The sequence below is a fragment of the Marmota monax genome, unplaced genomic scaffold (assembly GCF_021218885.2).
Source record: "Marmota monax isolate L192 unplaced genomic scaffold, Marmota_monax_Labrador192_F-V1.1 WCK01_AAM20220418_F8-fsc00055, whole genome shotgun sequence".
NCBI lineage: Eukaryota > Metazoa > Chordata > Mammalia > Rodentia > Sciuridae > Marmota > Marmota monax.
In genome coordinates this window covers 1,942,465-1,957,376 of record NW_026695205.1, presented here as the reverse complement: position 1 = coordinate 1,957,376, position 14,912 = coordinate 1,942,465, and the positions used below count along the sequence as shown (strand labels likewise).

At 33.7% G+C, this 14,912-nt stretch overlaps 1 protein-coding gene across 4 annotated transcripts in view; it reads left to right on the top strand.

The window, feature by feature from the left end:
- Positions 1-14,912, top strand: part of Rasal2 (RAS protein activator like 2) — a 361,482-nt gene that overhangs the window by 175,054 nt on the left and 171,516 nt on the right. For all 4 annotated transcript variants that reach the window (XM_046430001.2, XM_046430002.2, XM_046430004.2 and 1 more), the window contains exon 3: positions 9,760-9,883. In XM_046430001.2, the coding sequence (XP_046285957.1) occupies positions 9,760-9,883 (124 nt within the window). The remainder of the gene's footprint in view (positions 1-9,759; positions 9,884-14,912) is intronic.

The following is a 14,912-nucleotide window of genomic DNA, read 5'->3' as shown; positions in this document are numbered from 1 at the left end:
TGAATAAAATAAAGGCATTGTGCCCAACTACAACTAAAAAAATATTTTAAAACAAATATATAAATCCGTCATGCCAGAAACAGCTTGCATGATTTCAAATTTAAAAAATGTAATGAAAATGCTTTTTATATTGATTGTATTAGTTGCATACATGTCAAAACTGATCAAGTTGCATACTTCAAATATGTGCGTTTTACTGTACTTCAGTTTTACCTCAATAAAGCTATGGGGAAAACAAAAGAGAAGAAAAGGATTATTTTGGCTCATAGTTTTGGAGGTTCCTGTCCATGTTTAGTTGGCCCTATTGCTTTTAGGACTATGGTGAGGCAACCCATCATGGCTAGAATATGTGTCAGAGCAAAACCAATTAGTCACAGATAGGAAGCAAAAGAGAGAGGACAAGAGAAAGAACAGTCCAGCTTCAAGTATGCCCCAGTGACCTAAAGACCTCACATTAGGACCATTTTTTTTTTAAGCTTCTACCACATCCCAATAAAGCTTTTAACATATGGACCTTTAGGACATTAACGATACCGTGCTATAGCATAAGCCCACCCAAAACATGATATTTTGTTCCACTTTAAAAAGAGGGGGAAAATAATCCATGAGACTCTTTTCTGCTGTTAAATGTGTGATTCCATCTTTATTTATTGAGCTTCATTATACATACAGTATCATGGCCACAAAGATGCATAGTATTTTATTGGAGAACTTGAGGTAAATTAAAATTTATAACCATTTGATTCTAGACAGAAGTGGTAGTTTCGAAACATTATAAATGTACTAAATACCATTTGAATTATTAATTTTAAAATTGTTAATTTTATGTTATATGACTTTCATCTCAAAAGGTTTGTTTTTTTTTTTTTTTTTTTTTTTTTTAACTACAAAGGAAAGATTAAATGAGGGAGGCATTGCCTGGAATGGATTATGATGTGGAGTGGAGAATGCCAAAAAAGGTTTTCATATTCGTAGAGAAATTAAGACTTGGTTCATGTCTTAAATGACAAAGGAGAAAAGAAGGGGAGGATACTGTGTGTATGTATACAGATACAAAGTCAAGAACCATATCTCTTTGGCAAATTGAAAAAATGTTGAGAGTTTTTGGAACATAGTTTATAAGAGGAAAAGGAAGAGCTAGCAAGAACCAGATAATAAAGAACCTTGAAGGCCATAGTGAGGAATTTTTACTTTATTCTGGAAATGATTTGGACCATGCACATCATTGGAAACCATGCAAGGTATTTTCAGGGCAATGGCATCATCAGATTTGCTTCTTAGAAAAGTAATTGTGTTAATTATATAGAAAGATTAGTGGAAGAGAATGAAGGCAAATAGATGAATTTCCTAGCTTACTACAGTAAGCCAGTAAAGGAATGAGTTTACAAAAATACTTAATGCCTAGAGATAAGTAGTTATTTTCTGCCATTATTAAACTGGTAAAATTAAAATTAAGTCTTTAGGAAAAGAAAATGTGAAGACATTTCTGTACTTGCTACTTGAATTATAAGTTTTATATCCTGTCAAATTTTGTTATAGGAAGAGAATAGACATTCATCTTTTATAGAAGGAACAGAATATGCTTTCTCTCTTCTACATTTCACCTACACTTAAGAATTATAAGGAATGTAACCCTTATCCTTAATTTCACAATGAATAATTTAGAATTTCTTGAAGAGTTTAAGAAGTTTCATGATAAAATGATCTGAAAAGGCTGTTTCTAATCCTATTTAACTAATCATGGGGATGTTTTTGCTGTGTTAAAAACATCAATTTAAGAGGGTTCAGTAAGGATTTAAGTTGACTCCTTAGACAGGTTCTGCTGGAATGTGGAAGGATTATACTAGTCTGATATGCCCCACCTATTATGTCAGTGTGTGGATCTTTTAATGCTCTCTTTTAACTCTGCATGTTTCTTCTCAAACTGGGAAAAAAATTGTTTGAGGGAAATACATAGAAAGAGTGTTAAATACACAAATTATAAATTTGGGAATGTGTAGCAGAAGGATAGTTCCGGTAGAATGCTGAAAGAGAAGTTTGCCAAGAGTGTCACCTTGAGAGATGACTCATTGGTTCAATAAATTAGTTCATGCAGATTGTTCCAAATAGACATTGCTTATATGAAATATACCTCTCTGCGTGGGTACAAAGCAAAGGCCCCAACTGGCTTGGTGCCAACAGAGAGGGCATAGGAGGCAATTTGGGTTCCATTTTGCTTTTAAGAGATACAATTAAGTAAACTGGAAATTAGGATTTTGAGGGAAATGGTAGAGAAGACAAACATGAATTCCTCTCAGGTGTAGCCAGTACAAAAATACAAAAGAAAGCTAAGTTTATGAGGTTTCCCTCCCACCCCTTCTCTCTCTTTTAGCCATAACAAGCAAAAAAGGGTAAATTTGGCTTCATTTTCTTTTCTTGTTTTTAACTACAGATTAAGCCCAGGGGTGCCCAACCACTGAGCCACATTCCTAGCGCCCCCCTTTTTTGTCATTTTTTTCATTTTTTTTTTTAATTTTGAGACAAGCTCTCACTAAGTTGCTTAAGGTCTTGCTAAGTTGCTGAGGCTGACTTTGAACATGTGATTCTCCTGCCCTAGCCTCCTGAGCTGCTGGCATTACAGGCATATTTCACTGCACCTGCTCCATTTTTCTTAATGTAAACTTTTTTTTCCCATATTTAGAATTTTTAAGGTGTCCACTAGTAGTTCAGACAAAAGGCAGTTCTAAAATGCTTTAAAACTTGTAATGAAGTTATAAAATAACACTTTTTTTTTTTTTTGCTTTTGAAAGGTGGTATTTATACTTAGATATATTGATGAAAATAGCAGTTTGGCTTTGTGGAAACCAGTGAAAATTAACTATTATTTATCTTAAGGTTAACTACTAGTGGCATATTTCATTGAGAACCACTTTCAAGTTAATCACCAAATGTATAATGTGTCCCTGTATGTGCATTTACTATGTTAGAAGTTGCAAAAAATAAGATATAGTTCTTCTTTCCTCTTTATCCCCCACAACAAATGTAGCGGTGGAAATAAGACCGATAATTTAAATGTTACATTTAGTGAATAACACAAGTAAACTGGATAGTATAAGAGAAAGAAATCCATTTATTCTAAAAGAACCTTGCTCTAACTAAATATGTCATTTAGATGTTACAGGCAATGGAATATTGTGAAAGAAAGCTTAATAAAAGAAGGGATTTGATCAAAGTTATATATTAGGAATATTTATCTATAGGACATATTAGAAGAGAGAGAAGTAGGATAAAATGAGCCAATTAGGAGACTACCATTGATTTCAAGTCTAGAAATGATAGGGCCTTTCCTTTGCTTCCTGAATCATGAATATCCTTGGCTTTAAGCATGGTTATGATACATTTGGTGTTCTGTTTTACTTCTCTTCCTTAAGAGACTTTAGCTACATTGATAACTCCCTGTTCAAATAAATAAATAAAGTTAGTTTTGTATGCTTACCATCTTTCTTGGCCATGTCACAGTTTTTCCTTTGCCTTTAATGGCATCCATCTCAACCCATTGATTATTCATTCATTTGTGGGTTGGAGCTGTTTTAAAGTTTGGAGATTAGCTGATATTTTAGTCAGCTTTGCACTTCTGTGGCCAGAAGACCTGATAAGAACAACAGAGAGAAGGTAAAGTTTATTTTGGCTCATGTCAATAGATAGCCAACTCCATAGCTCTGGGTCCAAGGGTGAGGCAGAATATTATGGTGGAAAAAAAACAGCTCAGGACATGGAAAGCAGGAAGCAGAAAGAGCTCCACTATCTAGGGACAAAATTTAAACCCCAAATACACAGCCCCAGTGACTTACCTACTTCAGCCACACCTTAACTGCTCACAGTTACCATCCACTTAATCCATGTCCATGTATTAATCCACTGCTTATGTTATACCTTTCAAAATGTAATCATGAAAATTCTTGCATTGTCTTAGGTAAACTTTTGAGGGACACCACATATCCAAACCATACAAACTCCTAACTCACATGGAATTAGTTGCATGTGAATAATTATAAATCAAGACAATAAGTAGAATGATAGGGAGAGATGTCTTGTTGGAAGAAATAAAGGGAGAGTACCTTAACTTTGCCTGAGAGGATTGGTAAAAGGGGAAGTCCAAGAAGAGGCAATGTCTATATTAACCTTAGGACAAATAGTTTCACCTGTTAGATGTAGAAAGAAAGTAAGGGACATTTCAGGCTGAGAGAATAAACGAAGCAATGGCAATAGACTCCCTGATAGGGGATATATTAGGAAAATGCAAACACTTGGTGTTCCTAGACTGCAAAGCCTGAAGCTAAACACAAAGACAGTAACCAGGATGTGGAAAACCTGGTATACAGTGTTAGGGCTCTTGTACTTTATAGGACAATAGTTTTTTAATCTTTTGTTGTTGTTTGTTTTTTAACCAAAAGTACTTTTTCATTGTAGAAAAGCTTATACAGAAGCCCCATACAACAGATAAACTAAGAACTCAGAATTCTGGTTGAAGCAGAAAGTTATTTCTCTCCAGCCCCCATGAACATACCACCTTTTATATGAAAACTGCTTCTAGAATAAAGGAGAACCACTGAAGGGCTTTAAGCCTCAGGATGACATGATCATATTTGCATTTTGGAACTACGCTGATAAGTATATAAAGAATGGGCTTAAGAAACAGAGCATTAGAGGCAGATACCATTGAAGAAAATGTTATAGGAGTTTGCATAAAAGTTCATAAAGAACTTTTGGCTTAAGGATCTGTGATAGAGCAACAGGTACAAGAGTACCCTTCCCTCTATAAACAACAAGAAGAACAAAAACAGGTCAGCTCCTACCTCAACAAATATATATTTTCAGGCATTGGTCTGTGGGTGCCCTAACATTATAGTGGTCACCATTGCCCTGTGTACCATTTTCTGACAGTAGCACAGGAATATGAAGTTCAAGAATAGTATAATGGTCCTAATATTGAGCTAAGGAGACACAGAATTGAATGCGGCATCTGAAGGGGCTATAATTTGCTGGGCAGGAGACCAAGTAGTCTTTGACCAAGGTTTGAACTTCACATTTGCAGGTGAATACTATGCAGGCTTTCAAGAAAATAACTGAAGGATTGAGAACAAAATAGACAAACTCCTGATAAAGGCCTGAGGCTTCTTTAAAACCTACAGCCCTGGCATCCACCTGAGATATCATTAAGATCATACCTCAGAAATGTAGAAATGGAGGTTTAGTAAAGCTAAGTGATTCATTTAGGCTTCTATACTTAGTACAGGTGGCCAAGGATTGTAAGTGAATGGTTAAAGTGATCCTCAACTTGCCTGTCTATGTCTGTTATAAAGGAGACTTTGAGATGCTTAACCTTGATAGGAAGGAGAGAAAACAAGATCTCAAGGCAATGGCTCCCAACTGTAGTGAGCATCAGAGTCATTTGGAGGCTTGGTTAAAGCACAAATTGCTGAGTTCCACCCCCAAAATTTCTGATTCAGCAGGTCTGGGGTGGGGACTGAGAATGTAAATTTCAAATTAATTCCCAGATTATGCTGATTCTGCTGGTACCTGGACAACTTTTGCATTGAGAACCACTGCCTTAACAAGATAAGAAAATTGAGTTTTTATTTCTTTAAAAAGATTTAAAAATCCTTTCAAGGATTTAGTAGAGCTTTTTTAGCATTCTTTAGGAAAAGAAATAACTTGAGTTTTCAGATGCTAGTTAGTGTGATGTTGATTTGCTGTACTTGACTATTTAATTTAATCTGTATGAGCTTAGATTGAATTGAAATTAATTTCCATATGTCTCTAAAACAAAATGAAAGAATATTTCATAGAAAGCATGGGCATGTTTGTATATTTGTGTATGTGTATGTTATGTGCATAACCTTGCTCTTCCATTGTTAAGAGTTTGAAATTAACAAAGCTAATTTAGGAGCCAGAGATACTATTTTTCACTTTTCTAAAATGGAATGAAATTAAAGTACTTGGTTTTTGTTTTTGTTTTTGAGAAAAAGGAAAAAGAAGGTTTATTGCTTTGCTAGCAAAAGAGAAATACAGGGGACTCTTGTCCCAAATGCTGTGATTCTAGAACTTGGCTCTTTTTCTTTTCTCTCTTTTTCCTTTTCCTTTCGTTTCTTGGCAAAGGAAGACTCTGAAGCCCAGTACAAGGCCAAAGAAGTGTTTCAAACATAAAAAGAGCCCCATGTTTATAAGCAATTCAGTGTAAACAAGAAAACTGGTCAACTAGGACAATTAGAACAGCTAAAATGCTCTTGTAAAACACTCTCTTCAGCTGAATACAGATTTTTGTGAACTTCAATTTGGTTCATTTGAAGGTACATGAATTGTGATGTATCCAATTTAAAAGGAGTAGATCAATATGTTTAAAAAGATTTTATATATAAAAGCCATCTATAGGTGTTATAAAAAGTACAATATTCTTAAGGAATTCAAGTTTCAGTGCACCAATTTGCAGTATTGTATATTTGTGTATATGGGTTATAAGTCATATTAGGTTTATATACACAGGTATGGAAAGGGTAATATCAAAGTTTGTACTGAACTAGGACTAGGGTTATAGAATTAAGATTAATATGGGGAAATGTGAATATTCATAGGAATGTGCTTGTGAAAATATGTGTAAAAATATGTAAATATAAAGGCTCAGACACAGGGAATAGTAAAGTGTGACTCCTTTGAATATACATTTTGTATATATGAGGACACATGGATGAATCTAATATGTGATATATTGTGATATGTATGTAAATTTAACATTGAAAATAGAATATAAATATCAAAATACACTGAAATTTATACTCATATTTATAAATATAACACATTATTTTTATATACAGAGGTATGGTAAGGGTAATATCAAATCTTGTGCTGAGGCAGTGTTAGGGTCGGAGAATAAAGATTTATATGGAGAGATATGGAGAAATACGAATATTCATAAGAATATACTTTTGAAATTTTGTGTGAAAACATATATAAACAGACAGGATCTGAAAGAGGGAGGCGTAAATTGTGAGTCCAGTGAATATATATTTTGTAAATATGGGGATACATGGATGAAACCTATATATGGTATATTTTGATATGCATTGAAAATAGAAAATAAATGTCAAAATACTTTAAAAATTAAAAAAAAAAAGAAATTCAAGTTTGGAATAAAGGTCACCATGTTCTCTTATATCCTGAGTCAGGGGTAAAATGCCTTTAAGAGTGATACTTTGAATAAAACCTTTGGTCCTTTAAGTTTCAACAGTGAGAAATTAAGAGTCTATGTTAAAACATTGAGAAAATAATTGTGAATGAATTTTAGGTTCAAATAAAGGTCTGGTATATTTTATTTATTCTCTCCTTGGTTCTGGTGGAGATACAGTATATACTAAAGAAGTGGTTCTCCCTTTGTCATGAATATAACTTTGATAATGACAACACCATAGCAATTACTAGCTTTTTTTTTCCTGTAGAGCTTAAATGTTTATTATTTTAATAATAGGCATTTTTAGAACCAGGCCCAAACAGTTATGTTTAGTTAGACTCAATTATTTGCTCAAGGATCCAAATTTATTTTCTTTTCCTTCTGCTTTTAGAGCAAGTAGAGGTTGCATTTTTTGCTTTTCTTAGTAGGAGGGAGTCACTTAACCTTTCAGTGTTACTCTTTCAATTATTTAAATAGAGATAATTTCCATTTGAAAGGGGTGGATGACTTCAATTACTGTTCAGGAAGTTTTCTATTACTTAGTACTTTGTATCTTTATTGATGCTATTATGTGGTTTCAGCTTATTTTTAGAATTTTATCCTTCTTAATTCTGCCCTTTAGTTTCACAATTGCAAAGAGTAACCTTAGTCATGGTAATGAGGATATGGAGGAATATTTGGCCCTATGCAAAGTGTTAAAAATTTGCCATGCTCATAGAGGCCATAGGAATTTGCTCCTTAGAGTCTCAGTAACAGAGACAGTTTCCCTTTCTATCTTCTCCTTTATAGAGACAGGAGTTGGGTTACTGAGGTAGAGCTGGAGGTATCTGTTCCAGTTTTGCTAGATCAGTTGCTGTGGTGTATGTCCATTGTAATTATTTGGAAAAATAAATAAGTTCTCATCTGTAAAAGGGGGATAATTATAATGCCTCCCTTATAATGTCACATATAAATGTTCCTTAGGTTTGTACATAGTAAGAGTTAAATGTTAGTCGTTATTATTGAAATTTGTTGATAACAATTCAGAAACCATAAGAAATTAGGAAGTATGATTAATTACTGACATACTTTCTCAAACTATTTAAGATAGTATCAGTACAATTATTCTAATGAAAATTACTAATAAAATATCATTATTAAGTCTGCCCATTGCCCCCAAACTGAGCCTTATAGTAGTACCCCCTTATCTGGGGTTTTGCTTTCACAGTCTTAGTTTTCCATGGTCAACTGCAGTTTGAAAATAGTAAATGGAAAATTCCAGAAATAATTCATAAGTTTTAAACTGCACTGTTCTGCATAGTATGTTGAAATAGCATGCTAACCTGCTTCTTCCTGCCTGGAATGTGAATCCTCCTATTGTCCACTGTATCCACACTATATGTGATCCTACCAATTAGTCATTTAGGAAGCATCTTGCTTATCAGATCAACTGTCAGTGTATCACAGTGTTGTTTCCATGTAACCCTTATTTTATTTAATAAAACCCCAAAGTACAAGAGTAATGGATGCTGGCAGTGTGGACATGTCAAAGAGAAGCTGTAATGAGACGGTACAGTAAAGTATTTTGAATCATGGAGGAGGGAAGGTAGAGAAAGATAAGACATTCACATAACTTTTATTACAGTATATTGTTTCAATTGTTCTATTTTCTTATTGTTGTTAATCTCTTACTGCACCTAATTGGTAATTTTATCAGATACGAATAGGAAAAGCATAATATATACAGGTGCTGTCTGTGGCTTAAGGCATTTATTGGGGATCTTGGAACATATCTTGCATACACACGCCGCACACACACATGTTAGAGCTATCCTACTACTCTACAATGATAACCTGTCAAAAGCTTTAAATTAGTAATTGGCATTACAGGGATTTTTTTTCCATTTGTAGTTCTTATTCCACATATGCAAACAACTACTTAGTTCCTAAAACTTTGCCAGAAAATATAATTTTTATGATTCTGAAAACATTCTCACCTTTGGAAGAAAATATGTCATTTTATGTAGATATCTATACATATTTCCACTGAAACATGGTTTATTAACTATGTCTAAAAGTTAATAAAGTACTTGATCGTAAAGTTGAAGAATATTTAGGTGATTTTACTGCCTTAACAAAACCACCTCCTTTAAAGGAATTTTGAAGCTAAATATTTCTGGCCCATTTTTATTTCTGTTTACCTATCTGAACATTGAGTAAAATTAGAGCCTGTGAACCATGTTCTGATAAAGAAGAACCTTTTTATTTGTGTGGGTGTTTGTTTTGTTTTGCTTTCTGAGCTCACAGAGCAGGTTCACACCTGGATGTGATTTGCACATACTTCTTTTAAGCTAATTTACATACTCACCTTTCCTGATCTTTCAGATTTCTTTTTAAAGAAAAGCTGAAAAGGGGTTAGTGATACCTTACCATTGTGAATACTAATCTACATTTCTCCTACTTTGCTCTTCTCATTTTATCTTACTGTCTTCATTAACTAAAAGGATTATTCAATCACAAAGTAGTTAGGGCCAGTTCACTGTTAAGTTTCATCTCTTTCCCTTTTGCTTAACTAGATACCTGGGGAAGGACAAGAGCAACAGGCAGATTCATCCAAAGGGCGGTGCCTGAGGAGAACTGTCAGTGTCCCTTCAGAGGGTCAGTTTCCTGAATACCCACCAGAGGGCGCCACTAAACTGGGTAAGCTAATAATAAAATGAAAGAAATTCTTAGATTTTATTGGATAATTTGTGGATTTGTTATAGTAAAACAAAACATCCTATGTTTCCTGCTAAGTAAGTGCATTGAAACCAATAACATGCTAACTCAGAGTTAGAGGTCATTAGAATTTTCTTTGTTATTTATAACCATGCAACAGCAAAGTTTTTATTTATCTGAACTCTAGTTAGTGAGGTTGCTGTTTTGTGTTGGCAAGTTGGGATGACATGTTGTTTTTGTGTTTATTACTGAGTTCTAGATTTTGAAAGAGGCTTGGCTATTTTGTCGAAGCCCTGAGATTGACAGGGAAATCAGTATGTGCAGAGAACTTAGTATTAAAGACATACTCTGTTCACATAGCTACTGATGTTGTCTTTTATCTTGTACAATGGAGTGTCAGATTAGGCTAATTTAGCTAAGCTAACTTTGCATGCTATACATAACTTCAATTCAGAATCATGGTTGGAGTGGATGACAGAAGGGAAAAAGTTTAAAATCTCCATCTTGGGCTGGGGATATATGTAGTTCAATGGTAAGAGCACTTGTCTGGCATGTGGGAGGCCCTGGATTTGATCCCCAACACCACAAAAAACAAACTAACAACAGCAACAACAACAACAACAAAAAAGCCCAAAGAAACAAAATCTCACTTCAGTTATTATATATTAAAGGAATTAATATCAGTATCAAAGTAGCTAGCTCTTTCCTCATTTCATATCAACAGTATTCTGTTAGGTGTTTATGTTGGTACTTCATATTGTTTGTTATGCACTTAGTGAACTATAGATTTTTAGTTATAAACACTTTTTCATAGGTAGTTAAAACAGAGTAGTTTGTTAATTTTATGGTGGCCATATGTATAATGCTATGATTTATGTTTAAAATCAGGATTTGGTTTGGGTTTTTTTTTTTTCTTATGCTTCGGTTTTGCCTTTTTCTTTATTTTCTAAATGAAGTCCAGAACTCTTGGTCAGTATTTGAATCCTTTATTTCTCTTATTATCCTGTAATGGTTGTTGCTTTTCTAGAAATTAGTCAGGTTACTAAATTGTTTTCTCCAAATTCATATTTTTTTATCATCTTATTTCCATTTTATCTTTGTGGCATGTGATGAAACCAGTTTAGGTGTAGACCTAAATTACATTGAAAACCTGTCTGGGTGCATTCATTTTATAGCCCTTTTATATTTCACATACATTGATATTTCACATATATTGAATTGACTGAATCACCTGCTTTCAATTCCTTTTCTTTCATTAATTTGCAATATTATGTTGATAACTAGCTTTGCCACTTTTGATTATTCAAGCTTTGTTTCACAAAAGTCAGTTGATTTTGAGGAAGTGTAAACATATTCTGAAGAATTATTATAATGTTATAGAAGAGAGAACTATATAGTAAATTGTTAAATATCTACAGTCTTCCAGGTACTTGTCCCCAAAGCAAACTAAGATGAGGGGCAAAAGCCTCTGGTCTAGAGCCAGTCCCCTCTCTTTTGTCCTTGACAAGTCTGGTAACTATCTTGACTCACGGCAGTTCATGATCATTTTCAGAATGGTTAACCTAAATGAGCACTAGAAGCTATACCCATAAATAGAAGAGGCAAAAGAACTACTTCTACAGCCGTTCTTCATTACTTGCCAGTCTAATTTTGAATTAGATTTTTGTTCCATTTTTATATCCTGCTGATTTGTCTTTAGGCATAGTTTCCTGCTGTCAAATATTTCATTGAATAATTTCAGTATATGTAACATTCTATGTCAGTCCTTAAGAGTTCTGCTTTTAGAAGATTTTTGTTTAGTTAACATAAAATGAATGCATATAGAAACAAAAATGAAAGTTAGCTTATAAAAATCAATTGTATTTATTCTGGTATTTAAATATACCAACAAACAGTAAATTAATAATTTTAACTGCATTACAAGATAGTAAATACCTAGGAAAAAGAAACCCAATGAGAAATGTACAAGACTTTTATATAGAGAACTATTAAATAAATGGAGGACTATACCACGATTATGTATTAGAAGACAGTGTTATCCTTTGGTTCTGAAGACCAAAATTACAACACAGTTGTACTACCCTTCCACATACACAATGGTAAGTTGGTTCTAAAATTCATCTAGAAATATTGTATAGACCAAGAATAGTCAAGGTAGAACAGGCTCAGTGGCACATACTTGTGATCCCAGCAACTCAGGAGATTGAGACAAGAGGATTATAAGTTCAAGGCCAGTCTCAGCAACTTAGTCAGACCCTGTCTCAAAAAAGCAGGTAGTGCACAACTTTAATCCCAACAGCTTGGGAGGCTGAGGTAGGGGATTGCAAGTTCAAAGCTAGTCTCAGCAACTTAGCGGGGGTTCTAAGCAACTTAGCGAGATCCTGTTTCAAAATTAAAAAAGGGCCAGGGATGTAACTCAGTGGTTAAAGTGCCCCTGGGTTCAATCCCCAATATTTTTTTTAAAAAAATAGCTAAGGTAGAAGACAAGTACCTGGACAGTTTACACTTTTATTATCTGTATGGGGTATTATTTTAGATGGTTTCAATAGAGATGAGAAGACTTAATCTACTAATATCAAATCTGATGTAAAAGTACAATGCAAGTATGTAAAAGAATAAACAGTTAAACTAATGAAATAGATTGGAGAGACCTGAAATGGTCCCAGAAGTATATGAACTCTTGGTGTAAGAAAGGAGGTCCTGTAGAGCAGTGGGGGAAAAGATGGTCTTCTTAATCATTGATGTTGGGTCAATTAGATAATCTTGATGAGAGGTAGGGGGAATTGACCCCATCCCAAATGCATTGTATATCTAAATGAGAAATAATACAATAAAGCTTCCAGAAATAACATATAAGAATATTTTCCTGATCTTGGATAGATAAAGATTTCTTTAACAGAATACAAAACTCTGACAAATTGAACTACATTAGGATTGAGAATTCTATTCATCATAACACGATTAAGAAAGTGAAAAGGCAAACTACTGAGTAGCATATATTTGTATATATTAGATTTTATTTAGTATCTAGGAAGACTTCCTAACAGAAAAATAAGAGATTCAAACAGATAATTCACAAAGGATTCACTGAAGAATAGACATAAAGTACTACATACCGTGTCATTCCATTTATATAATGCTCCAAACAGGCAACACCAATTTATGGTTTTAGATATCAGATGGCTAGTTTGGTCAGATGGAGGAGGCAGGAATTATAGTAATTGGGAAGAATAAGAAGGAGGTTGCTTTAATCCTAGGAATGTTCTATTTGTTGACTTGGGTAGTGGTTACACAAGGTTGTCTGCTTTGAGATAATTGACATTGAGCTAGACATTAATGATTTGAGCACTTTTCTATATGTGTGTTATACTTAATGAAAAGGAAAAAAAGGAGGCAGGTGGGGGCGGGGAACCCGAACTAGTTTTTCTGTCAAACAAGTGATGGTAAGGATGATTAATAACTATGGTTAGTTCTTTTGTGTGTTACTCAGAGAGCAACCAAGTAAGGGCTATAAAAAAGATCATTGGATTTAGTGATGTTCAGGATTTCAGTGAGTTTAGACACAGCAGTTCCAGTGCTATGTGGTAACAGCAGCTATGCTGAAAAGGGTTAGAAGATAGCTCATAAGTGAGAAATTGGAACAGAAATCAGCAGCAACTTCTTTTTGAAGTTTGCCTTTGAAAAAGATAACAAAATGATAGACAGTCTACAAATATTTAAGTGACCAAATGATTAAGGGGAAAATGAATGAAAAGAAAGAAGATGAAGATTAGAGTACATGCTTAAGTTGGTCAGTCATGTTGTGACAATAGTGACAGTGATTACTACTACTCTATTGTAGCTGTTTTAAAAATTTAAACAATTTATTAACTGGTCTTTGTATTTCTTCTGACCTTGAATTTGATAAATATATGACTGACAGAGGTAACAAGAAGTAATCATATCAGAAAAAGAGGCTATTCAATAATAATTATTTCCTCTGTTAATTTAGTAGTGGGTAATTAAAATTTAATAGGTAATTATAATTTTATTCATCCCTAAGATTGGAGGTAAGGAAGACATTTAAGAGGTTATAAGTTTCAAACAGGTAGTTACTCCAAAATCCCTAAACAGCAATTTTTAATTCTCCTTATTATGTTCTTCCCATAAAACATTCTTCTACTGAGATAACACTACCCCTTTATCAATTACTAAATCTATCTGTACAAATAAGGGGAAGGAGGGACAGTTTACACTTAAAGCTTTTATTATCTGTATGGGATATTATTTTAGATGATTTCAATAAAAATACCAAACAGTTACATGCTAGATCCTATTCTATAGGCTCTCAGAATTAGCATTGAAAAAAACAGACAAAAGTCTTCTCCTTCATGGAGTTTACTTTCTGTTGAAGAGCCATAAATATATATATATATATATATATAAATATAATATACATAATATATAATATTCTAGATGATGATAAATACATAAAGAAAAAGTAAAGTAAGGAACAGGGACAAGACATTCCAAAGAATTATAATTTTAGCTTAAGTGATCAAGGAAGGAAGGTCTCCTTGAGATTGAATAACAATCTAACAAAAAATGTGTGTGTAGGTATATGGAAACCTAGGGATAAGAGGTCATCATAAGGACTTTGACTTAACTTCTCTGAGAGTTGTGAAGTCACTGGCTTCTCTGTTGAGTAGGGATATGAGAATGAGATTTCAGAGACCAGGTAGAATGCTACTGCAGTAATCTAGACAAGGGATGATAGCAATTTAGGCCCGAATTTACTTCTTACTGGTATAGTTCTCAGACTCAGCAGTTTACAGATTACTGAAGACACTAAAATTTACACAGATTTTGGTTCAAATTATTTTCCACTGAAAATATGATGTTTTCTTAAGGTACATGAACATCATGTCTATGAAGTACCCACTTCAGATTTAGAAAATCTAGAAAAAATAGTTCCCCCTGGTTATACCAGGTTTTAATATATTCATCAAAAGTCATCTAAATTTAAACAATG